Here is a 17,807-nt window from a genome sequence, read left to right on the forward strand (position 1 = left end):
AAGAAAGAGGGGTGTACTGGCTCCCGGAACTCAGAATTGCTACATCCCATGCCGCAGTGATGCGGGCGACTTGCCTTTCTGGGGCATGTTAATAGAAAGGCAGCAAACCTTGCTCAAACTAAAATTTGAGCGGGCCGATTTGCTAGACCATTGCTCAGCTGAGATCTTACCTTAGACCACAAAACGTTGTGAATTTGTTACTGAAGAACAAAATTCTTTGTCAGAAGAGACAGGCCCCAACAAGCCCAGTGCTTTGTCTCGAGCGGTGGCAGTAGGAGACGCTATGAAGGACAGGCACGTTTAGCCCCCCTTTACAGCTCACTCCCCTCCCGCTCCTCTCCTCCCAGCCAGAAGCGTTGTGTAGGGGTGGAAAGAGGGTACATCCCTTTTCACCAACCTGCTGTCCGAGAATTTGCCTAACCCCTTTTAGAACATCCTACCTGCCTCCACAACATCCCGTGGCAACTGGCTCCAAAGTTCGCTTTCTGCTACATGAAAAAATACGTGCTTACTGCAGGTGAGATCTGGGGAGTAACAGTTCTGTGCTCACTTCGCCCATCACCTTCCCTGGAGACTCTGAGCTGCTGTGTCAGCCTTCCTGCAGCCTTCTTCCCTTCAAGCCAGAGTCACACCCTTCTTAGGCTCTCCTCATTAGCATTTCCTCATTAAGCATTTCCTCCGCATCCTCCATTATTTTTGTAGCCTTTTCTCGCACGTTCTGTCACAGCCTCTTTGAGACGCAGAGGCTAATTCAGAGCCACCACAAAGCTAAGCGTCATCGCTTTAAGACCTTTCTGCTCTAGTGTGCTTTCTGCCGCAGACACCACAGTTGCAGTCTCCCTCCCACCTGTGCCAAGCATGCACAATCCAAAGGGTCAACCCCGTTTCAAAGCACGGCAAATCCAGTAGCTGAATTACTTCTCTATTCGTTATGCTGAAGCTATGGAATAATTTCAAAGACACGTATTACAGGAATACGCAACAGCACTGCGTCCCGCAGAGGACAGCATCGCATCTTCAGAGCTCGCCTTCACACACAGCTCCCTAAACAGAGTCATTTCCCAAAAGAGCACCCGAAAGCAATCAGTTGACACCGAGCAGGAGGGAGCAGTGGGCAGAGCTGCCCGTGCCCATTCACAGCACCAGCCAGACCCCCGAGTGCGGGGAGCGCAGATCTCTGCCGCCCAGCCTCATGCGATGCAAACGCTGATGGGCGGTTGATTGACATCGCTGGTGCCGTCACACATTAAGGACAAAGAAAGGCTTTAGGGCAGCGGGAAGCTGACTGACACAAAGCAGGGCAGCAGCCGATACAGCCTGATGGTAACACGATCGTTTGTCAACAAGCCTTTCTCCCCCCCCCGCCCCCGACATCAAACATTTAATAACATCAGGATGATCTTCTCACGTTGAGGAAATGCTACTCCTTTCTCTCCCCAGGCAGCCTCTCGGGAACAGACAGCAGCAATTCAAAGATCCTCTTCTGCCATTTTATAGTGTACTCGCTCAGCAAGCTGCATTGGCATTTAGAGCTGAATACAACTTACCACTAGGAGAAAACTAAAACCAAACCCAAACCCGATAGGAATGGAGCAGAGCAAACAAAGGATTTCTAACAGGATCAGTTTAACCTTTGTTTCATCGCCTACTTTCAGGAGATTTACTAAATGCTTTTTTCTTTCGGAGAAAAAAACCTCTCCAGCACACCCATATATAAGTGGATCTAACTGTCGCTGTGCGGCAGAGCTCGCACAAAGACAACTCCACACAACAAGGTCATAAGCGTTACACGAGGGAGAGGAGACGCACAGACACCAGCTCCACAGAACGCAGAAGGGCTTGGGACTGTCTTCTCATCAGCTTGATTCTCTACTTCTACCATCAGCAGGACATTAACAACCTCAGTCATGCTTCAAACATCTCCTTTCTATTTCACTCCTTAAGAATGAAGTGACAGTTACAGTGTTCCCTCCATAGAAGTTTTAATCAACTATTCATCTGAAGGACGTCGGTTCCCAGAAGTCCCCCAATTTGTCCCCTTTTACTCACTTTGCCAGTTACATCCTTCCTGCGTAGCTGGAGTGAGCTATTGCTCACAATGGAGGGAAAACACACTTAACTACTGAAATATTTTGTTTCCTAATCTGCCTGCAAAGCTCTTGTTTCACTAAAGGATTTACAGCAATATACGTGCGTTCTTGTAGCAGGCTAAGAGCACCAATCTACAACTGAAGTGAAAATCATTTGAGCGTATTACTTCAGTGAGTACTTTTTAATATGTATTTATACACACATACACGACTTTTTTGGAACTGTGCTGTGAACTGATGCTTACCAGGAAGGTGTGATGCTCTGAGTTTCTGGAACACGGATGCTTCCTTGAGATCTGAAGACATCAAAACTTGCAGTTTCCAGTGTGGCTTCTTTTGCTTTACCTAATGCATAAACCTGACCAGAGTTAGACATATACAAGCGTAAGATACTGAAGCAAACACCTGCGGGCAACCTGACAAGATAGGAACAGGCTCAAGAGTGACTCGAGCTGCGCCCGTGACGCCTGCCCGGGAAGGCACGCTGTGCAGTTTGCTCTTGTAGGCGTTTCTCAAAAGTGAATTCTTGGGTTTTAACACACCAAGATACCAAACTGTTTCAACACCCCAGCAGACAACCAAACGTTAATTTATCTGTATCGCTGCAAAACCAAAACCAATACAGTCACTGACAGCATCAGAATTATGCTTTCTCTAGAATAAAAGAAAAGTCTGTTGCAGGAGAAGCAGGTATAATTTCGGCATTATTCTATTACTGGCACACTGAAGTTACCTTTCTCCATTCTAAGAGGAAAAAGTGCTACTGAATTCAGTTACACTGTAACAACATCTACAGCCAAAAAAATTCAACAAAACTGCAGTTTAATTTCAGAAAATGTGTTAAAATATATATATTTATACATCAATTGGACACACTGCGTTAGTTACACAAATGATGGTCTCTCTTGAAACTGTATTTATGAAATGTACATTTTTAATTTAAATACTCAGTATACACTGCACTTAATCTGCATGTTGCATTTATTAAATACATTAAAATCTGCAATGTAACAAAACGTTTTCTGCATACGAAATTCAAAACACCATTTTAAATGAACAAAAGATGGCTCACTTCATTTATTTTTTTTAAACAACTAGTGCATAGCACACTAGCTCAGCTCCACCAACACCAGCTGTTCTTTCTTTTTTATTTGACATTGTTCACAGACTATTACATATTACAATAAGAGTGCTGGATAAAAACATGAGGTACGAAAGTGGTTCAAAGATTATAGGTCATGCAGATCATGCTAGACAGCAAAGAAAGTTGTGAATGAGAAAACACTAAATAAAAATACATAAAGAATGTGCATTATAAAATAAAAAAACTCAATTACACAGCTTTGCTTCTTTGGTTACAAAGTAGGTTGAACAATTTCACAGCTTTTTATTCCCACCCAAAAAAAAAAATTATTCGAAATGTCGAAAAGCAGAGGAATCATGGCAATTTCTCTCTATTAGAAAGTAGAAACAGAAATGAGCAAAGTTTTCTTCATCAAAATAGCCCATCAATTATTTATTATATCACAATAACTGGTGACTACCTGTACAGATGCACTATGGTCTTCATACTTACACTCTATACAAAATTTACATTCAAGCTGGATCTTTACTACCGTAAATAAATACCAAAGGTAAATTGCCATTAGTGTTAGAAATATGCCAGGATTCTTTTGTTCAATTATTGCCTAAACATTTTATCTATTAAACGCAATCCCATCTATCATTTTACTGATACATACATTTATTAAAAAAAATTAAAAAAAGTTCTGTGACATTGTTCATGTACATTATGAAAATAGCAGCCCTGTAATAAATAAAACAAATAAATGAAACTAATGTAGGCAAACGTTACTTATATTGAAAGAACAGTGGCTCTTAAGATGAATTGTTACTTCTTACCAGATAGCAAGGCTCAAAGTAATCCATGGGAAATGGAAACCCTGGAGAACCACCAAAGCTCTTAAAGACCTCACTCCTGCACACCAAGCAAATGCATTCTTTGCATTAACAACTCCTTCTACGACTTCCCTTGTGCACTGATGACATAACGGACACCAACTGCACTTCATGATATACCAGTGAGGGACAGCTCTTGTAGAATGATTGTCTAATACTGAAAAGGCCAAACACACAACAGAAGCATGGCTACTCGCTTTCATATAAAGTGGAAAGAACATCAGTGGCACACAAGGACAGACTGCTCTCAGGTTTTTGTTTCTGTTTTCAAAGGAGGCAAGAAAGCTTTACGGTGAGGAGACATTCGGCTGCTGTGGAGGTTGCGTTGGCTGCGGAGGCTGTGCTATCACTGTTTGCGCTTGTGAAGTGCTACTAGGATTGGCCTGTTGGGTTGAAAGTTGGGATAACTGATCATTGTTTGAAAGAGATTTTAACAGTGCGTTTTCTCGTTCAAGTAAAGAGTTTCTTTCAACTAATTCTTTTATTTGTTCCTTCAGGACTTCCACTTCTTCTCTTACTGCATACATCAAATGGCTTTTCACCAGATCCTGTGAAGAACAAGTTAACAGTTACACCATGTGCAAGAACACTTTCATTCCACTCCAACCCCAGAATTTACTATTTTACTGCTTTCACTGAAGTGGTAAGCCTGGAAAACTAAAGCACTCGTCACTAAAAATATATAAATAAATTAGCCTTCAGAAGCAAATAACCTAGCTCTTTAATTCACTGTAATTCACTGTAAAGTGTCCCTTACATCAAAAGCTTTGTTTCCAGCATTCAGCATGAAGTTCTAGTCACCTCGGTTACACTGAAGACAAGGACTAGAATTACGGTCCAGCTATTCAGAATGAAAGCATCAGCTCTGAAGCTTAGACCTGGAGGTAGGAGCCTGTGCTACACAATCCCAAGCACTAAGGTGTACGAGAACGAAGAAATAAGAAAGCCTCTAAATCAGCAGAAGCAAAAATCAAACAGATGTAACTGAAGCTGAACAGTGTCAAGGATGGCACAGCATAACTAACAATTAAGAAAAAACAGTAATAAACTTCACTAAAGAGACTTAAATGTGCTATTTATTTCAGCACCCCTTTAAGTTCAATCAGCTTGTTCACGGAAATTCATAGGAAAATTCATTTAAGAACACTTCTGGGCCAACAGTAAAAGCAATCCTGGTTTATGGTCATCCCACAGTTGGTAAAGGAAATCCTTTGTTCAAATGATGGTCTCAGTCTGACCTGACTGAAGGGATGTTACAGACTCACAGAAACACACCACAGCTGGAAACTTATGCTCAATGACGAACCACTAATCCAATTAGAAATAACAACTTATTTTTTACTTACCATTGCCTGTTCTATTTTGTTGTCAATGGCAACAACGCTTGCACCAGATGCACTGTAAATATAAGGAGAAAGCTTTGTAAGCATTACTGTATCATTCAATTAAAACTGTGCACCCAGTGGCACCCACAGGACTCCTAGAACATGCTTTCACCGAGAGGCTAAAGCTTCAGATTCAAGAATTCAGTACACAGTCATGGGGTTTTCCCCCATCACCACTGTATTGCCTAGTACAGTTAAAGCTCTTAAGAGACACTGCTCCTTCAGTTTATAATTCCTCACACTATGCTTATGACACCCATAACCAGAAAAATGCATTAGAATAAACAGTAAATAAACAGTTTTGATTCCTTGCCTCATTTTTCAGCTTTCTGCACTGGGGAAAACAGGAATTCATGGGATATTTATGAGGTCCTTACCTCTAGTTTTATTTCTGCTAAATTGGTCTTATAAAGCATTGAAGAAAAAAAAAAACAACCAACCTGTTATAATATTTGTTCTCTGGCTTTACCTGAAGACTACTTTCCAATTAAAAATTTCCTGGATGAGCACTGTGTTTAAAACTTTGCAATCAAGTGGCAGTAGTCAATAGAAGAGCAAGACATGACCAAAACCTGAATTCCATGAGCACACTTACTCAGTTTCAATGAATTCTCAATGGATCACGTTTAACACTTAAGAAATGCACTGCAGTTGGCTGGTTACAGTTAGGGTCAGTCTTCTTCCAAAGACATACCAGTGCAGAACAGTCCAACCAAGCATCTCAGCCATCACTACAAGAATGTGTATTTACTGTGTGAAACAAGATGTTGAACTACATCTTTAAATCCTGGGTTACGGCAATTCAGGCCTTAATATCTTTGGTCTGCTTTCAAGTCACAATACAGGAACACAAAGCCAGTCTCTCACTTGTAACTCTCTGGAGACAGAATTTCGGGGCGGCAGGGGTGTCCCTGTTCTCTCTCAGACTCCGATCTCTCCGTTGTAGAGCTGTAGCTCTCCCCAGGAGGTCAGTCAGAGCACCCCGCACCGCCAGCTACAGCAGAGGAACACCCCCGCAGCATGCTCCATCCATACACACACTCTCTCAGTCCCACACTCTCCATGTCCGCCCTCCCATACTAGGTCTCAGTGGTCCGATTTTACTCCACAGCTCCGTGTCTGACATAAGACAGCAGTTCTTGGAGTATTTGCCAGGCCCGCCAGTGATAACTACTGATAATGCTCCCCAGCGATGGAAGTTGCTATCAGCAGTGTGCAGCTACGTTTAAAAAAAGTTAACATACAGGAAAACCGCAAGGTTTGCAGTCATGCTTGGAAACTCACCTCTCTGAAAATATGTAACACTCACTGAAACCAAATGTTAAGAAAAATCTACTTAAGGCTGTTTAAAATTAGTATTGGCAATGCGCTCAGCAGTACTAGTTACATACGTGAAACAAAGCTCGTCTACTGAAAGAATATGACACTATTTAGAGAAATCCATTTTAACAAGTGTCACAAGAATTGTCAGTACCTAGCACCAAGCATTTCCAAGCAGAGGGCATCAGCTTTTCAGACTGAGGGAGTAACAGCCTCTATTGCTAAACTGAACAAAGCTTGTAATCTAAAACAAAAGTGCTAAACACCCATTTCACAAGAAAATTGTTCCAGTGTCTTACTGTCTTCTAAGCCTCTTTCAAGCCACATTCGTGGTAAACCTCCTCAGCATAAAATTCATGACAAGGTTAAGCATTTCTTTCCATCTTGAATTAACATGTTTCAGATCTATCTGAAACCGTCAAAAACGCCTGTGTTCGAAATCCCTAAGACTGCTCCATGTCCCTGAGACAGCCTTTCATGAACACCACTCTAGAAGTCAGGTGAGGCAGCTCTGAAGAGGTAAAGACAAGAGGAGCAAAATTAAAGCAAACAGCACACTTTGTAGTGGAAGCTGCTTCTGCATTGTTACAGCGTAATTATACACCTTTTGTCAATACTTTTCTAGTTAAATTTGAGATTGGGGCTCTGTTCTTCTATTCCTGTTTCAATTATTTTGCAGGGTGATTATTTAAAAAATAGTCTGCTACACCACTCAAAGTTAAGGCATTTGATCAGTTCCATGAAAAAGCCTCTCAAGCAGAAGACAGGCAATCTTCCCGTTAATCACCTCAAACACTCATACCCGCACGGCATGCTGCAGAAGCACCTTTCCCATGCTGTACCTTGTGCTCTAAATTCTCATCTGCCTTTTACATGAGTGCAGTGTTCACAATGTGGGTATAAGAACTGTCCCTCCCTGTGCAATTTGACTGCAGCCAGAGAAACTATTGTTCTCCCACACATATTTTACACTTAAAGATACTAATAGACAGTGCTGAAAGCCATAAGTAGCTTATACAGTACTTTTATTCGTGGCAATATTCTTGCTGCCCTTATCCCCAGAGCAGCTTGTGCTATTATCGAAGTAGCAAGTCAGGATTCCAGACCGGCTCCCTGCACAAATCCCAGTGTCCCTCCCGCAGGCAGAATCCAGGACCACACAGACCACCGCCGCCCACCCCGGGAGAAGTTCCAGCCTTCAGTTAGCCCGATGCAGTTTTATCCTGATGACAATATTTCATTTCACTTTCTAAAAAGTATATGAGAATCAGATTCTATGCTAGCACAATTCCCATATGATTCTGTCCTTCATTCGTTTTACAGGGCTCCCCACAACAAACAGCTCCTGTGAGCCATTCGGAAGCAGAGGACTCCAGTGCCAGCTATTCTTATGGTACAGTCCAAATAAGCTGCCAAATCTTAAGATTTTGTATTTTTCCTCAAATCCATAGCTGTTGATATCAAATCCCAGTTTGCATAGAAATATTTTATCCCATGGCCTGGAGAATGAAATTTATAGATACAATCCAGTTGTTATGAAAAGGCCAGAAAAAAAAAAAATCTGTTAAATGTCTTTTTGGATGTCATAACTGGAGCAAGTTTGATACATTCTGTGACTGCAGCAGCCACTGTATATCCAATGCCTCAACTTGCAAATTATTGAGTTAGAAGTGGAAAGACACTATTTAGCTTTTATAATAAGAGACTGATTTTTTTTTTTTAAATTTAAAAATCCCAGCCAATGCCGCGCTTTTGGACAAAAGACAAAGTTGAGTGCTCCAGGAACTACAGAAGTCTCGCAATTATGGTCAAAGCTGTAACACATAAACAAAAATCCACATCAAGTAACACAGGGCAGTTGAAAGGAATGCATTAGGCATATAATTTTTTTTTGTTACTTCCCACCCCCCCCCCCCCCAAACTGAGCTTTTGCAGCCAAGTAGCTACCAAAGGTACACACTGCAATTTAAAAGAACAATTCAGTTTGACTTGGACCTCCAAGTTAAGGTTACATAAATGAAGGCTCTGACCAGGAAGAAGTTATACTGGTATACCAAGATCACTCTGGAGCCCCTCAAGTACAAGGCAAGATTTACAGTCAGCAAAAATGATACAGATCACCAAGTACAGTTTGCCATTTCCAGAGATGGATGGTAAAACCAACATTTTTGTACCTTACAGACCAGATAAACAAAACCCTATTTAGTCTGAGAAATCCTCATTTTGATTGTTTAAAAAAAATCCTAGTGGCTTAAATATAATTTTTTCGTATTTGACTTCGGAAGTCCAAGGGGAAAACTAGATTTTGACTGCTAATAACACTGCTTAGCTACAGCTCACAACCAGGTATGCTGTGTTTGGAAGTGTTTTATCAAATACAGCTTGCACCTCGGAATTCTCTATGTTCTATTTTAGGTGTATTTCTCCTATATGCTTACCACTCAAGAATAGCACTGTAATTTTTTTGTTTCAAATGTCTTGCAAACAAAGTGAGAGAAGTGTCTTGGACAATCATGTACATACAGACTAAGAAAATGGCAAGAGAACTGCTAAGTCTAAGTGCAAGTCTGATTTCTAATGCATGTTACACAACATACAGCAATCACACTTTCCATAATGCATCACATTCTTAAAAGCCTTGGTAGAATTCAGACTTCATCGCTGCAAAAACTTTTCCTATGGAGACATGGTATCCCAAGAGTACGGGAAGATATTATTGGAAAGATGTTTCAGTATCATCAACAAGCTATAATATTGTTTTAAAAAGTGTCTGGAAGCCCTGTTAGCACAACGCATACCAGTGTACAACTTCACTGAAAATACAGATAATATATAACGATCAAACAAGTCTTCTTTGTAAAGCATAATTTTGCAGTTCAAGAAAGCTTACTATAGAGGATTATTAGATATAACTATCATCCTTCTCAACTTCAAAACACACTTTGAAATCTAGGTAGAAAGACTAGGAATCAAAGTTCAAAATAAAGGCATTTGCAGCTTAATGAACTCTGTATCCCTAAAAAAGAACGCAATGGTTCATTTTTAGAGATTCCAGTCCTCAGTAATACGCGTATTTTATGCCAGCATTGGATGTGTTAGGAATGAGAGTTACAAACAGCCCTACTTTGGCACTGTCAAGTACTAGACTAGCGTTTCACGTTTAAATGAGACTGCAAATCCTACTGACTGGACGATGTAAACTAATTTTGAAGCTTCAGGTTTTTTAGTCAGTAACAAAAACAATATTCTGTATTCAGCTGTATTAGTGGCTATCTGCATACTAGTTTCCCAAGGAATTTCTTAGCAGCAAGTCACCCCCCAAAAGACTGCCAGAAATCATGAGTTTTCTTGCTTTTTCTTGCTGTTGATATTTCTTTTGAATTTTAGCATCAAGAGTTACTGTACTATTCACCTCATGCTTTTAGATACATAAAACCTGTCACTCAACATTGCTAATCCTGCAAGAGTGGAAAAGACTGCCTTGCAGAACAGACTACAAAAGCGTACACTGATGTAGCAAGAGTCTTGTTCAACAGCCTCTATAACACAATTCTTCCTTTAAAGCACTAGATCTACCTTGCTTTAGGTTAAAGTGGAAAAGATGTTACACACCACAGTCTCAGACAGACACCCCTGAACCAAGCGATCTCCCGTATCTCTTCTAGCTCTTTCATTGCTACTGCTTTAAATCAAGTTATCAAGCAACCTTTCTGGAAGGAACAGTAAGGTACCTTGAAGTGTTCCCACATTTGTTTTGCTTGCAAGTGAACTACAAACCAAAAGAGTGTGTTAATTTCCCCTCATAGATGTACTCATTTATGAGCTACTATAGTCACTTAACCAGCCACTCTTCATGTCTTAGCACTAGTTGAGCTATTTAGTCTGTCCAGAGAAACCTTGTCTATTGTTGAAACAGTTAAGGCATGTTTAATTAGCCTCCATCCAATATGAAATTTTATAATGGTAGCTTCCCAATACGATCAATTATCCAGCCTTGAAAGAGTACCTATGCAAATATTTCAGATTTTCATCATTTTTCCTTGTCAAAGGGACATGAGAATGTGAGAAATTTTGAGGCAGTGAATTCACAGCCTCAGGATTACTGGCAGGTGCCTGGCTTTCCCTGCAAGCCTACTTAAGCTCCATGTTAGTCAGCTCCTCCGTCAGAGAAGTACTTGCTTCCATAGGACAGTTACGTTTTCTTCAGTTTTACATGAAACTCTGAAGATCAATTATCCAACAGAACATCATAATTGATCTTAGAAGCAATGCATGAGTTCTGTAAAAGACAGAATACTTTTGGAGAAAACCAAGATGGTGTTTGAGTTGGATTGGTTTTAATTTGTTGGGTTTTGGGTTGGTTTTTTTGGACATTAAAGAAAAGTGTAGCTCCTTCACAGTTTTGGTAAGTTTTTGAGTTACACTAATGAAACAAACACTCTTCCCTACACATGAAGACAGTCACATTGCGTACCACTTCCATGAGAAGCAAGCATCAAGAAGAAACACGTTAACCACGATACTGACTGGATCAATGCGTTAAATGTCAGCCTTGTCCGAAGACTCTCTTTAAATTTCACATGGAGTTTTAGACTTCTAATTTAAAAATCAGGAAAGTTTCAGCCCTAAAAGAACCTCCAGATAAGGCTACAATCAGAAAGTGGGAGATGTGTAACTCCTGACTTTCTCCTGTCTCCAGGAAGAGCATCTCATTTAACAGAAAGGCATGGAATAGGGAAATGGAAGTCTGCAAAATCCACCACATGAAGAGATGCTGTCTAATTCATCACATTTACGTAAGATGATGTTTAGCAGCAACACTTAGAATATATTTATCTGGGTGCTAACGTGGGGAGAAAATCCACATTTTATGAGTTAATTTATATTGTGAAGGTTTAATGCCTCACACAAAAATGCAATGGAAACACAAATCCTACTGCTTTAAATTCAAGTTTACCAACAATGGCTATGTGTTAGGCAAACCCATCTAAAGCTCCTATGGCACTATTACGATACAAAGGCAATGCAGGCACAGAAGAACAGTCACCCAGACTCATGTGAATATGCCAAGAAGCCATTTTTCCCCTTCTTAATCCTCTCAGTAACCATGCCAGTTGAAAAGACAGACCCACGAGACCTGTGCCCTTAGCAACACCTATGTGAACACTACGCAGAAAAACATTTGCAGGAAGCCTGCAAATGTATCCGTAACAACTAGTATTTCACTAATATTTAATGGTTTGGATGTTACCAGCACTCTTCCCTGCCATGGTGTGTTAGTGGAAAAGTAAACAAGTTTCTATTTTACTGGAGCAATTTAGCAATCTTTTACTGTCTATTGCAATAGCACGTGGTTAGCTTTGCTGACTTCCAATGGTCCTAAGAGAAGGCTGCTCGTAACAGAGTAATCCGTATTTGTCAGAAAAAAAACACCAAAATTACACAGAAAGATTTTCTATTATGTTTACACTAAAGTCTCCTAACTCAAGCCCCTGCAGTTCACAAACTACTTCTGAAGGAGCTACAAAATGTAATTGAAGAGTCCACTGCCAGCAGGCTTAAGATCCTTATGTTTTGCAGTGTGTTAACCCCCACATTTTGGAATGGGGAAATAAAGGGATTCTGAGGAAATTAGACAAGCTTATCATTTTTGTGGCAGAGATTTCTCTTTTACAAACCAGAGATCACAAAAAAAGCCCCAAACCGCTGTACTTGTTATCAAACTACTCAAGTCTGACAACAGATGCCCACCTGCATCAGAGGCCGGCCTGCCTATGGCAAAGCGGAGCTACCAGGGCACCGTCAGTCTCTCGTCCGGCTGCTGCCAAGCCGCACGTCGCTGGCAGAGCCACATAACTGAGCTCCACCATAACCCTACCCTGCGAAGTGCTCCCCTGAACTGGCTTTACTGGCTATGCCCTTGAAGTTCCCTCCATTAGCTTTTCACTGGAAGTTTATTGTTGAAAGCTTTTCAGTTTCAGTCGTGTAGTAAAGCAAAACCACGTAACGTGATCTTAAGAAAATCTAGTAACTGGGTTATAAATGCAAAACCTACTAAAACCTGTCAAAGACTTTGGAATATGAACAGATTAGAAGTTTAAAACTTGCATCAATCCTGACAAATTTGCTTCCATGTTTTTACAAATACTTGTTTTTACCACAAAGTGTTCAACAACAAAGATGCAAGACTATTTTTAAAGGAAGCCATTTACATTCTTCTACCGGAATTTAATGTTTTTCTATATCCCATGCTTCCAGTACTTGCTTCAGACATTGTACATAAACCTCAGATTTGTGAAGCCTCAGTCTTAATCATTAATTATTTGATTTTAGGGTTTTTTTGAATCAGCTTCCTCATCTTAAGAATTATTTCAAGTTTAGAGACATGAAAATAGAGATACAGATGAAGGCTAGACCTTGAAGTGAGCTTTTGGTCCAACTACAAGATCTGTATTCAAGGCCCTGAAGTTTATTTCAGTTAAATAATGAAGTCCTTGGAACCTAAATACCAACTCTGTCCCATAAATACAGGAAAGTGGCATCATCCAGAGCTTAAAAGCAAAAATGCAAATTTGTACAAGTTTCTGCTAGAAAAGGAAGATATGCTTTTGAAACTTAGCCTAATGCTAGCACTGCAGCAAAAAACAGAGCAGGATGCATGAGCATTACTTCTAGCCATCAGCGTTGTATGGTATACAAGCTGTTGCCAAGCAAACTTTAAAGGATTCAGTTAAGCTTTGCAAGTCGAAAAGCCTCAAGTCAAATACAGCCAGTACAATGAGATTAAATAGTTATCAATACTTCAATAGCTTCTACAGAGCTTGCCAAGCAGAAGTATTGTGACAAGCCAGAGCATCACAAGGCATGAAGTCACATAATCACTAGGACTTCAACTTAATGCTGACAAAAAAACCTTCAAAATCACTGAAGTGCAGGAAAGAAACAGTTTGCAGCTCCTGATGAATTAGTTAATGCATCTCTGACAAGTCATATCCGCAACAGATATGACTTTGTTGCACTTCATTGCAGTTTCTCGCCATGAGTTCAATGCTAACTTAGTAGGTTTACTTTGTCCTCGTATCTTGTCACGGTTCATATTTGTTCCCCATCTAGCTTTACTTAAGCAGAATGAAAGCAAGCCAGAAAGCTTCCTTTCCTGGTTTTGAGACTGAAAGATTTTAACTTTGCCAAAACTGTGTTTAAACATAAAACATTTTCACAACTTGTTTTCTGGTATTGGACTCAATAGCCACAATGCCAAAAAAATTCCTTTTTTTTGGAAAAGGAAGCTGTAAATATTTTAGTGCAGGTCAGCTAGTAGCTGACTAGCATTAAACTCTTCCAGCTTATACATTATGTACGATACATGCACAATAGAAGGAGGAAGAAAAAATATCACATCATGTATTTTAGACTTATTTAGTTTTAAGTTTCAGTACAAATACTTCACTTCCATGACTGCTTTCAAACCTTCAGGCTGCACAAGCCCAATATGAAGTTCTGAACACAAGCAGCAGTTCTGTGCAAACAAAAATGACGAGAAACTTGCATAGAGCAAAGCTGTTCATGCATACCTCAGCATGTATGCATTCCATACTTAAGCATTCATACCTATCCCAGAAGGTCTTTGACTCGCGTAACTTGTTGAAATGGAACGCTTGGTAGAATGCAGTTGACGGATTCCTATGAGATCCAAGAATCAAAACAGACATATTGAAAATGGGTACGTGATAAAAATACTCTCTTATTCAACCCGCATTACAAAGTAAATTGGCTGTCCAGACGGATTAAATTTATGTCCAAAAAGTTTACAGACTTCACAGAATGCCTGAAGAATAGTTTAATGACTGAAAGGCCTTACTGTTTCTATGGGTTTCCATTAAGAACATACCAATTCAAAAAGAAAAAGTAATCCTCAAGCCCTACGGATTTTCATGCTATTTCAAGTTCCTACCGTGAAAAGACAACTGTAAAGCCATTAATGAAACATCTCATGTCATGCTGACAATCTTGCATAGGTAAGCTGTATACCACTCTAATGCTATACATACCTAGATTCAAAAGATACCTTTCACATTTTTCATATTTCACAAAATGTCTCTGCAAACAGTAACCAGTACTTCTATTCTACTTAGCACCCTACTTTATATTCCACACACATGAGTTCCCCAAGAGGACCTAGAAGTCAGAGCTAAATACGCCACATTCAAGCTACGACAGATTAAGTAACAACTGAAAACCAGATCAAGTTAAAATTGAAAAGCGGAATCTAAAATATCACTAACTTTGCAAGCTGTTGTCAGTCATCCTCATGCTTCTCCTTGATGTGCAATAGGGCAACTGCTGTTTGGAGGCACTTTGCCAAGCAGTAAATCAAAGTGCTCTAGCTACCGCCCTGGGTCTCACAAGGCTTCAGTGCAGGCTCCAGTAACTTTGCTGAAAACCAGAGACTATGGCACAAGTTCTATCACCAGTGCTAAACCCTTGAGACAGCCTGACACTCCTCCTTCAGCGTGCATTTGCCCCATAGATAGCAACTATACCAAGGCTGTAATTTGAAGATCTTTATTCTCCCAAGTCTCATCTGAACGCTTACTGCTTACAAGATACTGGATGAAGCACAAAGTCAAAATTCTCTACTGCTAGTGGCTGTATCAGAGCATTACACTTAAGCTTAAACTCCTTTTATCAATACTGCCATTCATCCTTACATTGGTATAGCTATACCAGCCCTAGAGAAGAATGCAACAGCTTAGCTGAAAAAGCTTCACAAAAGCTGGTATTAGTTCAAATTCCTTTTAAAGCCAGTTTTAAACTTAGTTTATACTAACATTAGAAGCACAGGTGCCCAACCCTTTTCTAAGTTTACAGCAAGAATACTTCTTAAAACAACTGGCTTCAAGTTATTTAATTATTTCCATTTAAGTACAATTACTGTATAGTTGAAATCATAGAACAAAACAACCAAATAACAACAACAACAAAAAAAATCACAGAAGCAGCACCATAACAAAACACTATCTGAAGTAATTTGATTCCCATGGCAGGTGTATACCAAAAACCTCGCAAGGATAACAATATTTGTGTATCAGCAATGATCAGGAATCACTTCTTTGAAGTATTTGTCACTCCTTCTCCCACCTTCACCACTCTACCCTTTGGAAAAAAAAAAAACCATGCAAGTCTGGAATTTAGCTTAAAACCTGCTACAGAAGTTGCTTGATCGAGCTGATAAATATCATGCTTTTATGTTGGTACTACTTATGTTCTCATAAGAAGTACTGCACACTTGAGTAACTACTAAATACAACTAATTACAGGAAGAGCAACTCAATAGCCAAAGGACATTTGAGTGATACAGGGACTTAGCATATGGAAAGCAATTGGCATCTGCAGATCAAGAGAGCATTCCTTTGTTGAAGGGAAGGATGAGGCCAAGCTCTTTTTTTTTTTTAATTCAGTTGTCTGTGAGGAGTACGTAAAAAGTCTCTTCCTCAGAAAGTGTCTGTAAATAGAAAGTCATTTAACTTCTAAGATGAATTTACTTGCAGCATATAAAATGCTGTTGCTATTGTTAGGTATAAAAAGTTGTGGTTTATAATCACATGGTATGTATTTCATATGGTCTATTTTTATACTGATACCCTACATGCTATATATTCTTGGATTATTCTTAAGCAAGTATCTGGAAAGGTATGAAAAAGTTTTCCTCGTTAAACTCTCATTTGTACCCACTGCTATTGAAATTGCTTTTGCATTACTTCAGACAACTAAAAGAACATTTTTATACTCCGTACCTATATTTTAGCAAGATGTTAATTGGAAGGGGGGGTGTGCTACCTAAACAGGAAAAGCAAATCCACAGAGGTAATATGAATCATGCCTAATGTGCAGGTCTGAACTAATACGATTGAGTTTCAAACTGTTGAGGCATCTATTTTTAACCACATGAAACAGTAAAAGGTTAGAGAATTACTAAAAACTCCTTTCAGTTTGCAGAAACAATTGAGAAACGGCTGACAGAAGTAGTATAATCTAGCCTGCTGCTGCTGTGTCACAGCTGAAACACCAGAAGTCCTTCTGACACTGCCTTAACTGAATGTAAGAACAGCCTGGACCAGAAAAGCAGATTCCTCAGGTCTCCTCCCCGGCAGAACGGCTGGGTCCGAGAGGTCGCTCAGTCCCAGCTGTTGGCAGAGGTAGCCAGAAAGGGCACGTCCCTGATGCTGAACCAGAGAAGGAGAGCCCACCTCCTCTTCCACAGGAGGTACACCAGGCACTTCTCTTTCTTTGTCTCTGGTGAGAGAAGAGAACAGGTATTCCCCCAAGGATAGAGAGGCTCGATTCCAGTCCCAGAGACTATGACAGACAACTAGCTTAGCATGTTTCAACATCCAAACTGTACCTTGACTGGAAAAAAATGCCTCCACATCTCCAATAAAGAAGTCCTACGACACATACCATATTTATTTCCTTTAAAAGTTCACAAATGTCAATATTCTCACCACACTCCAATGTTAATGTTTCTAACAACAGTTTTCATGCAACAGAAATTTACTCTAAAGGATGAGAATTTATTCAGTTCTCTGAATATGTGAAACATCAAGTTGTCTCTTTAAAAGGGAAGTCTACACCACATCCAAAGTCTCACCTCACATTTGAAAGAGTATCCTCCCACTGCTGTTAATCAGGACAAGCATATGCCAAACACAAACTTTATTCTAGAGGGCTCTGCTTCACTAGAAACCATGCCCATGAAAGTTGGCAAATTTTCAAGTATACAGATAAATGCCTTTTAGTTTAAATAATGACACTGGCTTTGGAAGTGCTGAGTATCAGCTTGGCATACAGAGGCTGCTGAACAGATGCCTTTTTCCAGCTACTACCTTTGAAGGAGGAATACTAACATCGCTGTTCATGACATAGCTGAAGCTATGTTTCAATCTTCAAACTACTGACCAACATCAGCAATTAAGCGCAACAAGAGGAGGAACACATGAATACCACCACACTTTTTTTTCCCCAAGGTGGCAAAATAAAAAATTCACACTGG

At 40.0% G+C, this 17,807-nt stretch overlaps 1 protein-coding gene across 2 annotated transcripts in view; it reads right to left on the reverse strand.

The window, feature by feature from the left end:
- Positions 1-2,993: 2,993 nt before the first annotated feature.
- The window catches only part of TSC22D2 (TSC22 domain family member 2), a 30,415-nt gene continuing 15,601 nt past the window's right edge, over positions 2,994-17,807 (reverse strand). Inside the window, exons 2-4 of one of the 2 annotated variants that reach the window (XM_059822627.1) lie at positions 14,366-14,437; positions 5,396-5,447; positions 2,994-4,597 (exon numbers count right to left, since the gene is read on the reverse strand). In XM_059822627.1, the coding sequence (XP_059678610.1) occupies positions 4,337-4,597; positions 5,396-5,447; positions 14,366-14,437 (385 nt within the window). In that variant the 3' untranslated portion in view covers positions 2,994-4,336. The remainder of the gene's footprint in view (positions 4,598-5,395; positions 5,448-14,365; positions 14,438-17,807) is intronic. The other variant, XM_059822628.1, reaches the window with a different exon arrangement.

Source organism: Gavia stellata, chromosome 11, assembly GCF_030936135.1.
Source record: "Gavia stellata isolate bGavSte3 chromosome 11, bGavSte3.hap2, whole genome shotgun sequence".
Classification (NCBI taxonomy): domain Eukaryota; kingdom Metazoa; phylum Chordata; class Aves; order Gaviiformes; family Gaviidae; genus Gavia; species Gavia stellata.